This window comes from Rhodnius prolixus, unplaced genomic scaffold (genome assembly GCF_049639745.1).
Source record: "Rhodnius prolixus isolate KJV_2025 unplaced genomic scaffold, Rpr scaffold_2, whole genome shotgun sequence".
Taxonomy (NCBI): domain Eukaryota; kingdom Metazoa; phylum Arthropoda; class Insecta; order Hemiptera; family Reduviidae; genus Rhodnius; species Rhodnius prolixus.
Window position 1 is genome coordinate 60,288,674 of NW_027411592.1, and position 18,931 is coordinate 60,307,604.

General features: G+C 32.1%; 2 protein-coding genes across 8 annotated transcripts in view; one reads left to right on the forward strand and one right to left on the reverse strand.

Moving 5' to 3' along the window:
* Nucleotides 1-1,171: 1,171 nt before the first annotated feature.
* Nucleotides 1,172-7,657, forward strand: LOC141450081 (uncharacterized). The gene is made up of 9 exons (XM_074120121.1): nt 1,172-1,388; nt 1,718-1,887; nt 2,419-2,468; nt 2,541-2,680; nt 3,131-3,271; nt 3,381-3,454; nt 3,715-3,900; nt 4,829-5,087; nt 5,662-7,657. Exons 1-9 carry the CDS (start codon nt 1,253-1,255, stop codon nt 7,506-7,508), a joined length of 3,003 nt encoding a protein of 1,000 aa, XP_073976222.1. The 5' UTR covers nt 1,172-1,252; the 3' UTR covers nt 7,509-7,657.
* A 1,352-nt stretch (nt 7,658-9,009) lies between these two features.
* LOC141450082 (serine/threonine-protein phosphatase 4 regulatory subunit 1-like) overlaps nt 9,010-18,931 on the reverse strand; it is a 187,441-nt gene continuing 177,519 nt past the window's right edge. For all 7 annotated transcript variants that reach the window (XM_074120123.1, XM_074120128.1, XM_074120125.1 and 4 more), the window contains 9 exons: nt 15,470-15,640; nt 14,907-15,193; nt 14,543-14,803; nt 13,839-14,241; nt 13,292-13,403; nt 12,810-13,207; nt 11,383-11,545; nt 10,347-10,676; nt 9,010-9,686 (listed from right to left, as the gene is read on the reverse strand). In XM_074120123.1, the coding sequence (XP_073976224.1) occupies nt 9,517-9,686; nt 10,347-10,676; nt 11,383-11,545; nt 12,810-13,207; nt 13,292-13,403; nt 13,839-14,241; nt 14,543-14,803; nt 14,907-15,193; nt 15,470-15,640 (2,295 nt within the window). In that variant the 3' untranslated portion in view covers nt 9,010-9,516. The remainder of the gene's footprint in view (nt 9,687-10,346; nt 10,677-11,382; nt 11,546-12,809; nt 13,208-13,291; nt 13,404-13,838; nt 14,242-14,542; nt 14,804-14,906; nt 15,194-15,469; nt 15,641-18,931) is intronic.

Here is an 18,931-nt window from a genome sequence, read left to right on the forward strand (position 1 = left end):
ATTAACCTTCAGCTAAAAATGTTAATACCTGCATAAAACGTATTTTCCTTGTTTTGGAAAAGTAAAGTACTAAGGATCATCTTAAATTTGACTTCGGTAAAAACAGCACTTTCCTTCATATCATTTGTAGCATGGATAACTAGAGTAGAATGATTTAAAAGTATTCAAAGACATAAAAAAGATTGAGGTTTGATAGAAAGCTTTCTTCTAAAAAGCAAAATCAGTTGTAAAAGCCATGGAATGAATAACGTCTAATGTCCATAGATAATTTTTAATCAGCGAAAACTTGACTTTCCGAGTTTAGATGGTTAACATTATACATTACTCAATTGCCCCATAATAAAACAAGGCAGGATCTCAAATAAGCATCAAAATGAATTTTGTGCAAAAATTACATTGATAATTTTAAATCGTTATAATTTCTAAGAGTGTGGGGATTGCGGAAAGATATGTATATAACATACAAACACCCAAATTCATAATAAATATAATTTTCGAAATCGTTAAGTTTTAGCGTACAATAACTAAAACAAAAATATAAACTATAAACAGCTAAAATGGTTAGTAAATTTCGTTTACGCGGACGAGCTAGCACAAGGTACAACCACCAGAACGTTCAAAGTGGAGTCTTCTTTATTGTTATCTATAACTTTGCCAGTGTGGGCGCCACTTTAAAAAAAAGAAGTTATATGTGCAAGTATATTAAATTGACACATTTATTAAAAAATAACATTTTCATTCCAGTGCTTGAAAAAAAAAAAACAAATGCTTTTGAGAGTACAGATTCATTTAATTCAAATTATACTGTAATTAATTACAGTAGAATATAGTTCCTTCTATCGATTTCTGGTACAGTTCAAAAAATATAACGATTTTTAATATTTTTAATTTATTGGTTTACAAAATGCCATGAACATTCTTAGATAATATTCATAAATACAAATTATTAATTTAATTTATTAATATTATTTTTTTACTTCTAGGTTTTAAAACTTTTTTTTAAAAATAATGTTTACTAAAATTATTTTAAATTTGCTTCATTTGAAAATGTTTTATAAATTATAGAAGCAATAATATAAATTAAAAGACTCCAAAATAGACATACTTACATAGTTCCTAATTTGTCTTTTCCAGTACTTCCTCCGTATCCTGTACAACTTCCACAGAGCAAGTTATCTTAGTGAGCTATCAGTGTTAAGCAAAGCTTTCGTCGTTTCATTGCATTCAAATTTTACTGTTTTTCCTTTTAATAATGAGTGACAATTCTGCCAAACTTTTGGAGGATGTCAGATGTTATTTTACTGACAATGAGTGGAATAAAATGTCAGATTACGATAAAAAGCGTTCTGCAAAAATACTGGATCATTACAAATTCCTGGTAGATTTCGGTAAGTTGCAATATCAATATTTTTAATTCACCTCCATACTTGATAAATTCATTTTTTGAATTTAATGTAAAGTTATTCATTTAAATCAATTATTTAAAGAAAAATGCTAAGTTTTATTAAAGTCGATTTAATGATTTTTAGTTTAAGCTAACATTTAATACTTACATTAACGCCATCTATGAACGTCACAATGCGACAACAAACTTTTCCAGGATTTGAATTATAATTATAAATTGCAGAGTTATTTCCAATCTAAAAATACCTTGTTATTTAATTCTATATTTTCAAAACTAGAAACGAATCCTAAACCAATTAATTTTTTTCCAAAGGATTGAGTCCTGAAGAACCAGAATTTATTAGAAAGAAACGTGTACGTGATGAAGAAATAAAGAAAAGAAAAATGAAATCTACAGTGGCTGATGAATTTATATTTAAACAGCCAAATGATAAAATACCTTCAACATCAAATTCTAAACAACAAAAAGAACAATCCTGTACTGTTAGTAATCTTTATTATTATTGCTGTGCATTTACTTTTGATTTCTCGTACTTATAAATTGAAGATTTCTCAGGAAATAAAAAAAAAAACGTGCTTTTCATTAGTTTACTTTATTTATATAGAAAATGATCTTTCTCTAGTCTTTTGGTTTACCAAAAAATTGTTTTTGAAATATATAATGAACTGTTCGAATTTACATGATGCACCATGTCCTAAAAATTTAATCAGGAAATTTATTTGTAAATAGCTTTTCACAAAGATGCGTCAGTGATAAGCCAGAATCACTTAGCACCTAGGAATTTTTTGAAGCAAGTGTATATATAGCCACAATTGGCGATTTTATTCTTCGTAACATGCAAGGTGTTTCTTTTTCTTACCGGTATCGTAATCAGAAGTAGATGAAATCAGTTTGGTGATGAAAGTATGATTTTAACTATGTTTCTGTCATACACTTACACCGCTAACTGAGTCATTGAGAGCAGCGACTTAAACCGAAACAATATTTAAATCATTGCTATTTTACTTTTACAGAATTTTACAGATGCTTGGAATGATTTATTTACTGACGAGGAAAGGGCAGAGTAAGTCTTGAAGTACAGTTTACTACTGTAATATATTCATTTTTCAAATTTATTAATTTGAATTATTTACAGATCTGTGCGACGTTATACAGCCTTTAATGAATTATTCACTACCCTTATAGAGTTTCTTTCCGAACATGAGGACAAGCGAATTAGGGACTACATTGCAAACAAGAAGGAAGATATTGAGAACATCGATAAAAGGGCAAAAGGTATGCGGGAAACATTTTTCTTGAATGAAATATTAAAAAGGTAAAAGTATTTTGGGAAGGAAAAGTAATGCATTTATGTCGACTTCTCTGAAAGTGTATTTTCATCGGTCATTTTGAATGAAGACACTACTGATTTTTGAATGTAGCCACGTATTATTACAATTTATAAAGCAAAAATGTACGATACATAGATATGTCACTTTAGATTTAAAAAATAATTTAAATGCCCTTTATCGTCGCTAGTAACTAATATCGTGAGCTGAGGCTTACAATGAGTTTTGCAATTAATTTTTGTTCCTTTCTTAAATGTATGAAAAATTACAAGGTTTTAGGAAAAAAAACGAAACCTTCCCCATTTCAAGAATTGTCTCCAGATTAAATGATTATATTTTAAAAGTAAAATATTCAATTTTTTTACTAATTGAAATTACGTTACTCTTTAATTTGTAGAAGTTATAATAACAGAGATCACTGAAGAAACTGAGAAAGTAGAAGATACCAAAAGCAAGGAACAGAGACGTTATCCAAGAAGGAATGTACCATTAGTGAATTATACAGAACCAGATGATATAAAATTCGATGACTTTATTTGTAAGTATTTTAAAAGGAACCTTTTATCCTTGATTCATTATATATTTTCAGGAATATTATATATAAGTTCAGGAATTATCAAATATAAATTTAAAATAATAATTTGTAGATTGTCATTTTTGTGAAAGAGAATGGTACGGTCTGTGTACAGAACATCCTTTGACGCATGTAAAAGATACGCAGGTATTTAATTATACTTAATCTTATAATTATTTTTACACAATGCAAGCCCGGAGAAGGTCAGCGGAATAGTGCAGGCTATAAGGGAATGGTTAAAGTTACAAAAGAAAAGAATAGTTTTTTAATATTATACAGAACGAAGTAAACGCTAGTTTTAATCTTAAGTGGATCATAATCATCCCCTACCAAACTTAAACAGAGTATTTCTTAAGAAAAGAAGATTTCAGGTTAGACTATTATATTATCTATATATGTTTCTGTAGGTTGAAAAGCGTGATGAATCATTTTCCATCAATACACTTCCAACAAATATAGCTGTTACCCTATCCAAGATTCCTAATTCAGGCCATGGAGTCTGGACAAAAGAAGTTCTTCCAGCTGGTGTAATGTTTGGACCTTATGCTGGAAAAAAAGCGATTGCTATGAAAGATGCTACCTACTGTTGGCAGGTATTTAGTTAAAAACATTATTTTGAAGTGAAAAATAAATGTTTTCCTATGTTCAGTTACAATATTCTGCATAATGGTAACTTATATTTGCATCATTTTCCATAGATCATATTTATCTTAAAGTTTAATTTATTTTTTGTATGTAAACAATGATGGCTTTAATAAAGTCCCAAGTTTGAGAAAAATCGGTTTCCTGGAAGGGTGAATTAGTTTATTCAATTTTCTTAACTTGTAATTCCTGCGGGAACAGTTGCAACGATTTATTCTAAACTTGGAATGAAATAAATAGCCCTTTTATTTGATACATCTTTTTGGAGAATTGTTTTGAAGACAGTTCTGGGAAATCTGAGTGTTTGACTTGACTCTGCATTAAAGATAAAAAGAGGGAAGAATGCTGCAGGCTGGCTGCTTTCTATATGGAACCAATCATGTACTATAACTGAAAATATGCTTAGCTCCGCATCGCTAGATATCTTTGATTTTATCCGTCGTAGCATGCATCTTTGATCGATTTCGATCTTTCATCCACCATTAGAGGTTGATCAGTTTAGTGTGGAGATTTCCGACTTCACTTATGTTTCTACACTTGCTGTGAATGATTGTGGGAGGGCTCAGTGTTTACACGATGTTTATGTACATATCACTCAGTCAGCAAGGATAGTGCAAAACATACGCGTAAGTGATACCCGAGATCTCTACACCAAACTTTTCTCTGATGGTGGATGAAAGATAGATCGAAACTGATCAGGAATATAAACATGCGTGCTGCGATGCATAAAAAACGAAAGATATATATCTTGGCTATTGATTTTTAAATGAAATCCCTATTGCTTTTACATTATAAATTTAGATTTTGTAAAGATGACTGACTATTAAGGGAATTCATGTGTTTCATAACAGATTTTCTGGTGTTTTCTTTTTGTTTTAGATAAAAAGTGATGATGAAACTTTCTGCATTGACGGCAGAAATAGAGCTTACAGTAATTGGATGAGATATGTCAATTGTGCAAGATACGCCAGTGAACAGAATTTAGCTGCATTTCAATATAAAGGAAACATTTATTACAAATCAATAAGAAATATACCACCTTACTCAGAATTATTAGTTTTTTATGGTTTTGATTATGCAGAAAAATTAGGAATCAACAGAGATACATTTTATAATCCTGATATAAAGATATTTAAAGGTAATTTTTTTTTTGTGCGTTATTCTCAGCTTTCGGAGGACCTCCTTCACTTCCTCAGTTCACTTCTTCCTACTTTCAGTCTACAGGTTGGTCCTTTTACTACTTTATTTGACTCATTCATTCTCTCGTTATGAGGAAAGCTACCTCTTTTTCAGAATACTCAACGTAATCATCATTCAATAGTTCAGTATCTTCTGTTAAAATTATTTCTATATTTACACCATCCCGTCGCAAATTTAGAAACTCTTCTTCAAAAGTATTCGGCCAACCTCTTTCCTTAATTCTTCTTCACCCCCGATTATTTTGCCATTCTTTTCTCTCTACAAATGTTAACTACTGCCCCAATAAAACTTTCATCCTATTGCATTTTCCATTTTCTTCTATCCTTTTCAACTTTTTCTGTTCGAATTTGCACTTTTTCCTTCTAGTACTTAACTGGCTTCTTGTCTCCTCCTTCTGTATTCTTCCATATTAGCCCTTGTTACTTTTGTAAACGTTTGCAAAATGATAACTATATAATAATAATTATTATTATGATTGTTATGATTACTATGATATTTATCGTTATTTTCAGATTTAGCTTTCCCTTGTCGCACCTGTACAATTGCGTTCTCCTGTCCGCTATACTTACTGAAACATACAAAACATTGTCGAGGGAAGCAATGTAGACAATTGTTGAATAATAGGGAGATTAGTGCTGTTAAGGAAAAAGCTGTAGACGAAGTGGTAAGTTCAAGTAGAACTGGCGATAGTAATAACCAGAAGTTAAAGATATCTGAAGAGGAGATCACACCTGCGGAAGTTGATGATGATGTTAAGAAGGTAGCCTCCCAACTGGCAATTGGCAATGAAAATTGTGAAGAATTGTACAACAAGATGCAAAAGTCATGTAAATGTACTGAATGTGATTATAGCAGTAATTTATCTAGTGATTTAAAACAACATATGAAAACACATACAGGCGAGAAGCCATATAAATGTACTGAATGTGATTATAGTTGTACAATGTCCGATTCTTTAAAACTTCATATGAGAACACATACAGGCGAGAAGCCATATAAATGTACTGAATGTGATTATAGTTGTACAATGTCCCATTCTTTAAAACTTCATATGAGAACACATACAGGCGAGAAGCCATATAAATGTACTGAATGTGATTATAGTTGTACAATGTCCCAATCTTTAAAACACCATATGAGCAAACATACAGGCAAGAAGCCATATAAATGTACAGAATGTGATTATAGTGGTACCGTGTCAAGTAATTTAAAACACCATATGAGCAAACATACTGGCAAGAAGCCATATAAATGTACTGAATGTGATTATAGTAGTACAATGTCCCAATCTTTAAAACGACATATGAGAACACATTCAGGCGAGAAGCCATATAAATGTACTGAATGTGATTATAGCAGTAATTTATCTAGTGATTTAAAACAACATATGAAAACACATACAGGCGAGAAGCCATATAAATGTACTGAATGTAATTATAGTTGTACAATGTCCCAATCTTTAAAACAACATATGAGAATACATACAGGCGAGAAGCCATATAAATGTACTGAATGTGATTATAGTTGTACAATGTCCCATTCTTTAAAACACCATATGAGCAAACATACTGGCAAGAAGCCATATAAATGTACTGAATGTGATTATAGTTGTACAATGTCCCAATCTTTAAAACAACATATGAGAACACATACAGGCGAGAAGCCATATAAATGTACTGAATGTGATTATAGTAGTTCTAGGTTCGATTCTTTAAAACTTCATATGAGAACACATACAGGCGAGAAGCCATATAAATGTGTTGAATGCGAATACAGTAGTGCACAGTACATACATTTAAAACTACATATGAGAACACATACAGGCGAGAAGCCATATAAATGTACTGAATGTGATTATAGTTGTACAATGTCCCATTCTTTAAAACTTCATATGAGAACACATACAGGCGAGAAGCCATATAAATGTACTGAATGTGATTATAGTTGTACAATGTCCCAATCTTTAAAACACCATATGAGCAAACATACAGGCAAGAAGCCATATAAATGTACTGAATGTGATTATAGTAGTTCTAGGTTCGATTCTTTAAAACTTCATATGAGAACACATACAGGCGAGAAGCCATATAAATGTGTTGAATGCGAATACAGTAGTGCACAGTACATACATTTAAAACTACATATGAGAACGCATACAGGCGAGAAGCCATATAAATGTACTGAATGTGATTATAGTAGTACCGTGTCAAGTAATTTAAAAAACCATATGAGAACACATACAGGCGAGAAGCCATATAAATGTACTGAATGTGATTATAGTAGTACAATGTCCCAATCTTTAAAACACCATATGAGAACACATTCAGGCAAGAAGCCATATAAATGTACTGGAATGTGATTATAGTTGTACTATGTCCCAATCTTTAAAACATTCATGTTTATAACCATGAATGAAAAAGACCATATTTATAATACGGCTTATAGTCTATATTATCTATCAAAAGACCAACTTATAATTGAGTTATATAAATATACCTACCTCATATAAATTTTGGCTCTGCAAATATTAATTTTTTGAAACTCAAAGAATGATTTTAATTCATTAGTCCAATTGACTCCACTGACTCGAGGTCATCCAGGCCCTGAAAAAGGGCAAAGGTCACATACTGGATGAAGCTAAGAAAGAAATATAAAATGGAAATTGAAGCAAATAGTGTAAACTTTACAAAAAGCTTTAATTTAATCTTTATTTTCAATTACAATTGAACAATTTATTTAATTTAATTACAGTGTAAACATTTTTTTACAACTTTAAAGAATTCACAGTTGTTTTTTTAACTAACCAACTTACATTTTTTTTCCATTAATTTGAATCTAACTTATTTAATCCTACCACAGTTTTTTTTTCCAATCATTGGTAATAACCTCAATAAATTTTCAACAAATAAACCCCTCTATCTTTATTAATAAAATTTCAACCAGAGAGAAAAAAATTATACAATTATATAATAAAACGTTCCTATTTAATTCCATTTTTTTAAAAATCAATAGTATTCGAATCTCTTTTGACTGTTTTCGGCCATCTTATGTCATGATGAAGATAGCACATAATATAATTACCTATTTCTAAAATAATCTTTCAATAACATTGCTGTACATTTATTAAAAAAAAGAAAAAAAAAAAGAGAAATACATTTTTGCTTCACACAAAACTTTATTTATTCTTATTTATTCCTCTCTCTTACAATATAATTAACAAATAATTATAAAAAAAGAAAAAGTTGATTGACAAATAAGATTTTTCGTCAGGCAGTGTTTGTTTTAATCTATTTTAATTATTTTTTAAAAAAAAATCTTAAAAAACCAAGATAATTCTATAAAAATAATAATAAATTATCCAAATTGTTTTTTTTCTCTAGATTATATTAATATTATTTTATAAGTAATTGTAAATAGTTTTTCGAAGTTTTTAAAGTAGTTTAATGTTAGGTAGTTTTGCCGATTATTACTTGTTCTTCTCGTTAAGTTCATTTTTTTTTTTTTTTTTTTTTGGGCTTATTATTCGTTGCAAGTAAGAAAGCAAAAATTAATTTTAAATATATTACCTACAATTTTAGAAACAATGTCGTATCAAATTAATTAATGTAACCGCAATCAATCGTAGTTCTTGAGAACAAAAATACCATTTAATCCTGGCTTTAGATGAGGGTGATATGAATTTAAAAAAACCCTTTAGTAAAACTATAATGGAAGTAAAATTATTTTACTTTGCTTAATAAAAATTTAAATAGCTACTAAACCAGAACTTAGGTAAGGTAAAAGAAAAAAAAAAAAAGGGCGAATTCAAAATGGGATACTAGAATTGCTAGAAAATCCTCACAAATGAAATTTTTTGGGACAGATTATGCAGCGAGGTATTCTACTCTTCTCATAAAAAATAAATTTTAGGCATCCATCTTCCATTTGGACCCTTCATGCAGGAGCCTCTACTTCAGGGTAAAGAGAGCTGAATACAATAAACTAATTCTAAAAATAATCAGCACCCAAAAACCTGGGAAGGGGACCCCCCCCCCCGTAGGGTAAAAATGAAACTAGGAGTAACAAAACTTAAGTTCCTATGGTCATTAATGGGGGCGAGGGGGGGCAACAAAAAAATGCCTCAAAAATGGGAATTAAATTTGTATTATTTACAATTTTTAAGAGATTGAATAATTAACTCCGAAAATCCATCAAACTTAACCCCCTTCTCATGTAGCATTACCTACACATATCGGTCAGCCACCCATGAAGGCAAACATCTAAGCAACTTCGGACTTATATTCATTGCTTTCTTTTTCTTTTTTTTTTTTCATATCACCCATTATGAATTTCAATATAAATGCAAAAAAAAAAAAAAAATTGTCTTTTTAATTATAATCACTTCTTACTTGTAGATCTGGCGATAAGGAATACGCATTCGGCATTACTGGCACTTGTGAAGCAAAATATCGCACATCTCGATCTCTATCACCTTGTAAACGTTTCAATACAGAATGTAGTACTTCGTAATGTGGACTTGAATAATCAGAAAAGTAGGCTACAAAACAAAAAAATAATAATAATAAAAAATAAGTTTTAGAAAAATGTTTATAAAATAATGATTACTAAACTACATATAAACTTTCGTTTTTTAAAATCAAAAACTAGTTTTTGTGGATTTTATTTACTGTAAAGAGTTTGAAGAAAATCACTTATTTCATAAAAATCAAATGTTAGAGGTAACATTGTTTTTGTTGTAAGTAGGCCCGAAAAAGTCATTTAAATTTAATAAATAATAATAATATATTTCTCTAAAAGCTAATAAAGGATATACATTAATAATATCGGTGTAATATACTAATGGACACTTAGGTGCCTTATTCGAATTTTCATGGGATTTCATGTTCCAAATAAAACTTCAAGACAGTTGGAATCTCTGGATTTTATAGAAAAAGCAATTGCCGATATTTTTTTTAACCTATTACTATACTTTATCACAACTTGTCTATAACTACAACTTTAATTTGATGTTCCAGAAAATTCACTCCAGAATATTTCCAGATACTAATTTAAAACTTCCTGAGATTTCATCTATCTAGAAAGTGCGTGTAAACACTAATATGATTTAAAATCTAATATTTACAACTTGGGAAAACCTCAGAACGTTATTTTAGAGATAATACTTATAAATAGAAAGTAAAATTAAAATTCAACTTACGTTGTACAATCACATCATTAGCAAGAGCTCTTGCTACTGTCAACCGTACGTTCGGCACTCTATCCCAGGAAAGGTCTAGTAAGTGTGGCAATACATCCCTGGCGAACATCTCACCAGATAGTACACCTTCGCTAACTAGCCGTGAACAGAACAGTGCAAATGTCTGTCGCCGGTTCCAGCGTGAAGAATGTGCAAACTGTTCAGCTAGTTCAGCCAACAGAGATCTCAATAGAGTGACATCTATGGACACATGAGATACTAATTCTGTGGCTAGTTGTAAGGCAACTTTTCTAACATCCGACACTCGATCTACTAGCAAGGCCATTACAACTGGAAAGAAAAGAAGCAAAAATGTATTTGTTATTATTAATAATATGAATTTATTTCGTCAAAAGAGAATTTCTACACCAAACATTCAAGCGAAGTACAATTACCAAATTACGAATTCGTAAAGGTTTTGTAATTACAAAAACCTAGTAACAAAATATTCTGTACTTTTCAAATATTGAATTGTTTCGAATCATGAAAAAAGACAAATACTTTGACGCGACTTCGTTCTAAGAGATGAAGCTTCATTGAGCGACAAAGACGCTCGCATTTCTAACCATCCAGCTCTGTAATACGCCTCCCACCCACCAAAGCCAGGTATGATCCTCACCTAGCCAGCATCCCTTGATGAAATAACTCACCCAGGTCCTAGTAGGGAAGATATAGAACGGCATTAGAAGTCGGGCAATTAGGAATAATACTTGTTGAAGTCATCCGGTCTCTCCATCGTCCTTTTTCAGGTATTCAGAAGAGACTTTCCCAAAATTAAGAGCACCCCACACCCATGCTCTCCAGACCAGTGGAGTACTGCGTTGAGGGAAGCTAAAATCACGAGATAACTAACCTCTGCTGTCTATTGCAATGTATCTTCCGTAAACGCTCTTACCGTATATTCCAAAATAATTCAAAGGTAAAAAAAAAAAAGCTTACAAAATATTTAACTAACAAAATAAATACCTGTGTTTACAGAGTAAAATATATTGTTTACCTGGCGAAAGATGATGACAAGTATCTACAGGTGAGAATAGACCTAAAACTTGTAACAATTGCTGAGCTAACTCCTGTCTAAACCTCCAATTCCATTCATAATCTGTCATTAGAAATTCTGTCAGACGTGGTAAGAACGAATTCCTTCCAGCTGGCCTCAGTAACTGGAGACAGTAAAAACAAGTTGGAAAAAATTAATAATGCATTTTATAACGTCGAAAAAGCATTAATTATTGCACAGGTGTGTGAATCGTTATGCCTTAAATTTGAATGAGGTTCTATGAACAATAGGAGAAAAATATTTTTAAATTTTGTATTATTTCAAAACTTATCCAACTTCAATTAACTTACACACTTAAGTTTCATCGTTTGCTCATTCGTAATATGTAAGCTTAAGTAGTTATACAAAACTCCAAGATTATTCTAGAAATATGTTCTTCCGTTTTTTGGCTTCCTGTCAGTGCAGATTAGCCAGAGATTACTAATGAATTATTTAATGATAATTTATTATGGGTATTATTGTTATTTTTGTTTTAGTTACGATTATTTTTTTAATTTTTATTTTCAAAGTTGGATTTTGTTCTTAGTTATAAAGTGGAAAATAGCTAGATATATTTCGGATGTTGGTTCTGAGAGGATGTTATGCAGATTGGCAGGAAGTGGGCATTTCACTTTTATCACAGCATTCCACAGTTTGTCCCTATCATCCTGGTAACTAGATGCATTCTAGGATCAGGTGGTTGGCGTCGATAATAGCGTCAGAAGGGCAAGAGCAAATTGGGACTGAAATTCCTATACGGCTGAGGTGGTGGGACGAGAAATTATGATTAAAACGCAGTCGGATCAGAGTAGTGAAAAACTGTTCTACCTTCTGCGAAGTCAGTGTACCACGGTTTTTTTAAGGTATTATCGGCTGCAGTGAGGTGCAAAATTTACCTTTGGCATATTTTGATTTTCCGTACTCTCTAGAGTACCATTCCCTGTAATAGGTACGATTAGAGAGGTTCTTTATATCTGCAATAAACATTTTCTCAAGCATTCGATTCTCCAGGTGCATTGCCTCCTTAGCCTTGGAGTTTGCAATTTCATTGCCAGTGAGTGGCCTCTAATCATATCCTTGAGTGGCCTCTAATCTATATCAAGCGAACCGTCTTTCCAAGTTCTTCCGTAACAACATAACTTCATATTTTTCTACTTCCATGATTTGTGTCAAAGAAAATTGTCAAGGAATAAGCTGTTTTAAGAAAGCGGTATTCCACAAGAAATTCGCTTTTATTAGGACAGTTAAAGTGAAATGAAAGATTTTTGATGGGATTCTGAGTTATTTGAAAAAGTAAGGAACTTTTTTTGATCAATAGAACTAACGAAAATGACATTAAAGCACAATTCATTATGAATTAAAAAAGTTACAACTTTTCTGCTACAAACCTTAAGAAAATGAGCTAAATGTTTTAAAGCTGCGATTCTCACTTCATCTAAATCTTTAATAAATCCATTAAATACAGGCACTAAATCTTGTGTAGCTACTTCTTCTCCGACAATGACAGCTAATTCATGTATACTACTAGCTACAATGCGTCTAACTTTCCACTGGCGATCGGCTGCTAAAGTCTCATACGCTGGTTTTAATAGATCCCAATGTTTAGGGCCTAATGTTAGAGCAACCGCTGGTAAATTGTAGGCACAATGACCGGCCAGATCTTCCGCATCACGTCCTGGTTCTGACATTGATACAAAATGTCTAATTAATTCTAATGGAACAATTTCTTGGAGGGGGGGTGCTGGCGTTGAAGGTGGTGGTGGAACTGGAGAAGGTTGTCTTTCATCTGGAATAAAAGAAAAATCATTTTATTATTTAACTTCATCTGTTTTTAAAAGACTTTTTCTTTAAATGAATACAATCCACTTACCTTCTCTCGTAGTGAAATTCGATGCCGTTTCTGAATTAGTTGAGCTCTCAGATGAGGATGAATGTGTTGTGGTGGTATCCTTATTAGTTACAGACATGTCTTGAAATCTCCTCTGCATAAAAGAAAAAAAAGGTGGTAAATGATATTTTTTTCTAATTAAATAAATTAATATGCTTCCAGAGAGTTGGACTCGATCACAGGCTTTCCGCAAGGAATTCCCCCCTGTGCACTAACATACCCCCTACTTATCCATTTCCGTCATTAAACTTACTAATTTAAAAACATTCTTCCAATTTTCGATTTAGAAATCAAATCTAGAATAGATGTTCCAAAACTTAACTGAGATTGGCCATAAGATCATAGCAACACTTCATAATAAGTGGAATTGGTTCCTCCCTTGATTTAGGGGAAACATTCTCAGAAAATCTAGGAAGCGATGGAATGAATTTAGAAAAATCTTACACTGATTTAAAGAAAAGATTGTACTAAAAAATTAATTATTATTTTCCATCGGACTGTAAATAGTTGAAAATCCAATCATACTTACAACTAATGATGCCATGGCTTTCTGAGGTTGGGGTGCTTGTTGAGGAGGAGGATACGGTGATTGTTGGTGTTGTGGTAGTTGTTGCGGCGATTGTGGCAGCCTTTGGTTTAATATCTGACTACTATTACTACAACTAATATTGTTATTATTACTATTGTTCGACGATATCCACAAGCTATCCTCAGCAGAAATGGTATTGCTAATTGTAACCGTTGTACAGGTAGCTTTATTGATCTCGTTACAATTTAAATCGCTATCAATATCTGGTAACGGATCTCTCCAGTATTGAAATTGATTGTATATTTCCGCTTCATCGTCCACATTTCTATCTATCGTAACACTACTTCCTGTTCTCCCTGATTCGCTGACTTCGTTATCTTCTGTTTGTTCTTCTTTAGTGTGCCTGTAAATTAATTTGTATGAATATTAACATTAAAAATTTTTACTGATAGTAAGTCTTAGTAAAGAACTATAGTAAAGTACGAATAGTGAAGTAGAACTGTTAGTAAAGATAGAAAAATTACTTGAAAAATGATTATAATAATTCGTTTCAATTTTCTGAATACTGGCTGGATTTTTTCTTTGACATATCAACTAACTAATAATTCATGAATTATCATTGAATCACAACTGTTGTACATGGAAATCGTTGTAACCACAAAAAAAAAGTGAAAATTGAAGTAAATAAAATGATGTTCACCTACCTAATACTAAGTCTATCGTGATTATTATTTCTATCATCTTGTTGCAGCAAACATTTCTGTTGTTGTCCCTGATGGTCTTCTTCTGTAGTAAAGTTCCAATCATCCTCTTCTTCGTTGTTATGCAGCTGAAGATTTTGTTGTGATTCCTGTTGTTGATGCTGCGAGTATTGCTGTTGTTGATTACCGCTTCCGTCCATTACAAGTGCGAACAGTGCATCCCTTGTATATAGATACCTTTCATCTAATTTACATGAATTTAATCTAAAAAGAAAAGGAAATAATAATCCAATAAATCAAAATATTAATGTAATAATAATGATTTAAAAAAAAGTTATCACAAGAATATATTCATACAGTAACATACCTAAACTCAAATCCATCAGGATGTTTCAACACCAGTTCACCCTGATGATTGTATCCAAGCATTGTTATACTGGGTTCAGCGAACGTGGTAATAAAGGGACCAAGCGATTGAAATGCGGCCATCTGCACCCAACGTGTGGAATCCGACAGTAGACGAGCGAACACTGGCGCCAACTGGGTACGCCGTGTATGCAAGGTAACTGTACAGGATACTGACATAAAAGACTCGGCGCATGTCTTTCTTACCACAAATTCTGGATCGGCGCACAGTCTTAGAAAACTGGGTACCTACAATTAGAAAAGAAAAAAGATTTAATTTAATAAAGAAATATGTTCTAATGTATTGTTGATTTGCTCACGCGTATGTATACTTTCATCCATTATCTATTTAAGTTTCCGTATTGTACATCTGACAGACTAATCTACATTTGATGATGAAATTCACAAATCACAATAACTTGACGGGGGAAAATTATTATGGAAACCACGAAAAACTTGCAAGTTGATATGATTTCCTAAAAACGTTTTTACTTCTATTGAAAAATAAATTTTCTGACTACTTACAAGCACTGATTCCGTTTTCGTGGTTGATATAACCGCACAAAAATCACCATACAATGAAGCGCATACTTTTCTAACACCAAATTCTGGATGCGCTGAGAGTTGTTCCAGTGCCGGCACTAACAGCCTTTCCGTCTGATCACAGCCCAACCATGGCGCCATCTTGCTCATTACCTACGACCCAACAATTGATTTAACAAATAGAACTGTAATAGATGTTGGGGCATAATCATGAATTCATCTTAATATAATAGTTATAAGAATTATTGCTTAAATGTTTAAATAATATTCAAAAATTAAAATAACTTAAACTCCCAAATCATACAACCACATCAATTAAAGAGAAATGTATCCTTTAAAAACAATAATAAAATAAAAACATACAATAAAATGAAATTTTAAAAGTTTTATATCAGACATATTTAGAAATTTTAGCCTTAAACAATAAAGAAAATTTTACAAGGGAACAAACTTATTAATAATATTCAAACTGTTTAATTCATGTACACAATTTTTAATAAGTTAAGCAATAAGTGGCCTAATTCATGTGTGCCTGGTAGATCTCGCCGGAACCATGATGTCGAAACCCAATTAAAAGGATAGGGAAGAGAACAATAATATAAAATCATGAACAAATTACTAGAATTGTTTCCGTAGTTAGTTATGAAAGCTAACTAGGAAAGAAATTTTCCAGTTTGATTCCACTTAAAACCACTGTAACCCCGTTTTATTAGATTCGTTTCCCCAAACTATTTGGGGATCTGCATCAAATTTTTTTTTAACAAAATACCACTAATCAAACTGCCGGTCAGGTTATTAGCACTTCTTGTTTTCAATTCAAAATTAGTGTCAATATTAAAAAAATAATTGGCAAAATTGATGGAGCGTCTAATTTTCCGAGATTGTTGAAGCCCTGCCACACTTTTGGTAGGTAAAACCAAAGCATCATGAGATGCTTTTAAAAAAATGCGATTGAATTTTGCACATTAAATTGCACGGCTATAATCTTGAAAAAAAGATACTAGAAATGTATTAATTTCCATGTAATTGTAAAGATATTTTCATAGATAAGCTTTAATATGTCCGATCTGGTCAACTTGCATTTTTGGTACAAAATGGAAGCTACAATGTACTGCATCCATTTGTATCATCATAATGATACAATAACGTGATACAAAAGTTTTACTTTTACAAGTGGATACATAGCTTTTACTCATTAAGATTTCTTTATGTTACAAAGTAGGGGTCGATAAGAATCTAGAATAATTTTAAAAGGCTCTCAATTGGCCAGATAAGTTTGGCGACTTCTGGACTTGAAAAAGCTACCGTAATCTTCCTCCATCTTACTATCCTGCTATGGAAATAATCACCATTAGACTATAACTATAAATGACATCTATAGACTTTTCCTCGATCATTAACTTCATTCACTGATATAGTTACCCGAGGATTAGGCTTTACATTAATTTATCCACAGAACATTACTTTGCCTGGAAAACGCATAGTACTGGAACTAAAACTTTTTATGAACCTATCTTTGAACAAGAAATGATTCCCCCCCCCCCAGCATCATTAAGGAACTGAATCACACATCCCGAGATGGGGCAAAAAGATATAGTTATCCGAGGATTAGGCTCTACATTAATTTATCCACAGAACATTAGTATGACTGGAAAACGCATAGTATTGGAATTAAAACTTTTTATGAACCTATCTTTGAACAAGAAATGATTTTTTTTCTTCCCCCCCCCCAGCATCATTAAGGAATTGAATCACACATCCCGAGAGATGGGCAAAAAAAGGCAATTTACAATGACAATAATTTAAAAAAAAACTTGTTGAGGCAAACATAAATGCAAAGTCGCTCATCAAAGCTGGCTGTGATATGACTCAAGACTACACAGTCACAGCCACTTTGACGAATGACTTTCCATCGACTTCTTCATTTTCTTTGCGTGTGTGTGTGTGTCCTCTTCTCTTTTCTGGAAAAAATCTTGAGGAACTAGCGCGAACTACTTTATCCTCCTCCTAGAAACAAAAAAACAGCATTTTCTTCTGTGGTATAATTTGAAGAAAATTGATTTTGGTGAACACAACACGAGAGAGAGAGAGAGAGAGCAGCAGCAGCACTGAGGAAACTCCGCCCATCAAAGCTGGCTGTGATATGATTAACATATCTTTAAAGAACATACAACAGCCACTTTGTGAGACGGTGTGTTACCTTGCTATTAATTTAAATTAGTGGAGGGGGGGAAATAATTAATTATTACTGTCAAAATTACTGAAATTAAAAAGAAATATAACAGTAATTAAATTCAGCCCCAATATTACAGGATTATTTTCCCTGCAATCCATCGTCTGCATATAGGTTAATCTTCTTTTTTTGGAACCGGGCAACCCCCAGTATCTGTATAAAACCCAAAAGTCCTTAACGATTCCCTTTCCAGGGAGGTCCGTGTTGAAGTGTGCTCGCTTTTTGTACAAAATTGAAGAACTTTACGACCACAATTTTCCGATTACGTTATTATTTCTCAAGCTTTTTATTTTATTTTTTTCATCACTGAAGGGTTCGAGTGATGTTTCTTCGAAAAGGTAAAAAAATTGAACTTAACATGTAAGCCAGAAGCCTTCCCCCCCCTCCCACAGTATAGGCACCTTAATCACATTTTCTTAGAAAATGATCCAATTTCCAATCCCTGTATGTACACTTTTTTCCTCTCTTTTAAATTACTTCTTTCGCCAGTAGTTCTTGGAAATTCTTTTCTCATCAATTTTTTTTTGCTCTAAAAACATAGGGGAGTCTTAAGAAAAATGATTAAAACCATTTAAACCGTCTTAAGAGCGAAAAATCGTGTTACACCGGGGTTGGGTGGATGGGTCATCGTTTATCTAATAATTTCAAATAATATTTACAAAATAACTCGATGAATTTGACTTTACGGCAGGACTCGTCAAAAATGGCTGTGATATGATTAAAATAAAAATTACATTTCACAGCCAATTTGACGGGTGCCACCGTATGCATCCGGGGCGTGGTCTCTCTTCCTGTTTTACCACGCACACCTTCCTTTTTCTTCTCTTCAAATCCTCCTTTTTCTGTGTCACTGTCATGAGAAATGGCTACAAAAAATTTAAATTGAATTAATGGAAATACAACTAAACAAAATACATCCTGCAGTTTTAATAACTACGCAACATTGTTGACTTTTTTGGTTTTTGCTACTACAAAGAAAATTCCTCCTTGTAAAATCTACAGAACTTTTCACACATTTTTCAATAAATAAAGGAAAGTTTGCGGAGAATTTTCTTCATGATCTTGGGCAATGAAATAAAAAATCTCAAAAAAAAAAAAAAAAAAAAACAGTGAGATAAATCAAAAGTTATTAAGAATTACGATTTCCCACATCAATGTTTTGTTATACACAGGTTATCCCTCTGAGAAATTAACTTAAAACTTGCCGTTAT

What these genes read in the sequence shown, in the direction of transcription:
- LOC141450081 (XM_074120121.1), top strand. Translation starts at nt 1,253, where the DNA reads ATGAGTGACAATTCTGCCAAACTTTTGGAGGATGTCAGATGTTATTTT. An exon ending in AAAATTCGATGACTTTATTT is followed by an intron (nt 3,272 to 3,380) that starts GTAAGTATTTTA and finishes AATAATTTGTAG; the next exon opens with ATTGTCATTTTTGTGAAAGA. An exon ending in CGCATGTAAAAGATACGCAG is followed by an intron (nt 3,455 to 3,714) that starts GTATTTAATTAT and finishes ATGTTTCTGTAG; the next exon opens with GTTGAAAAGCGTGATGAATC.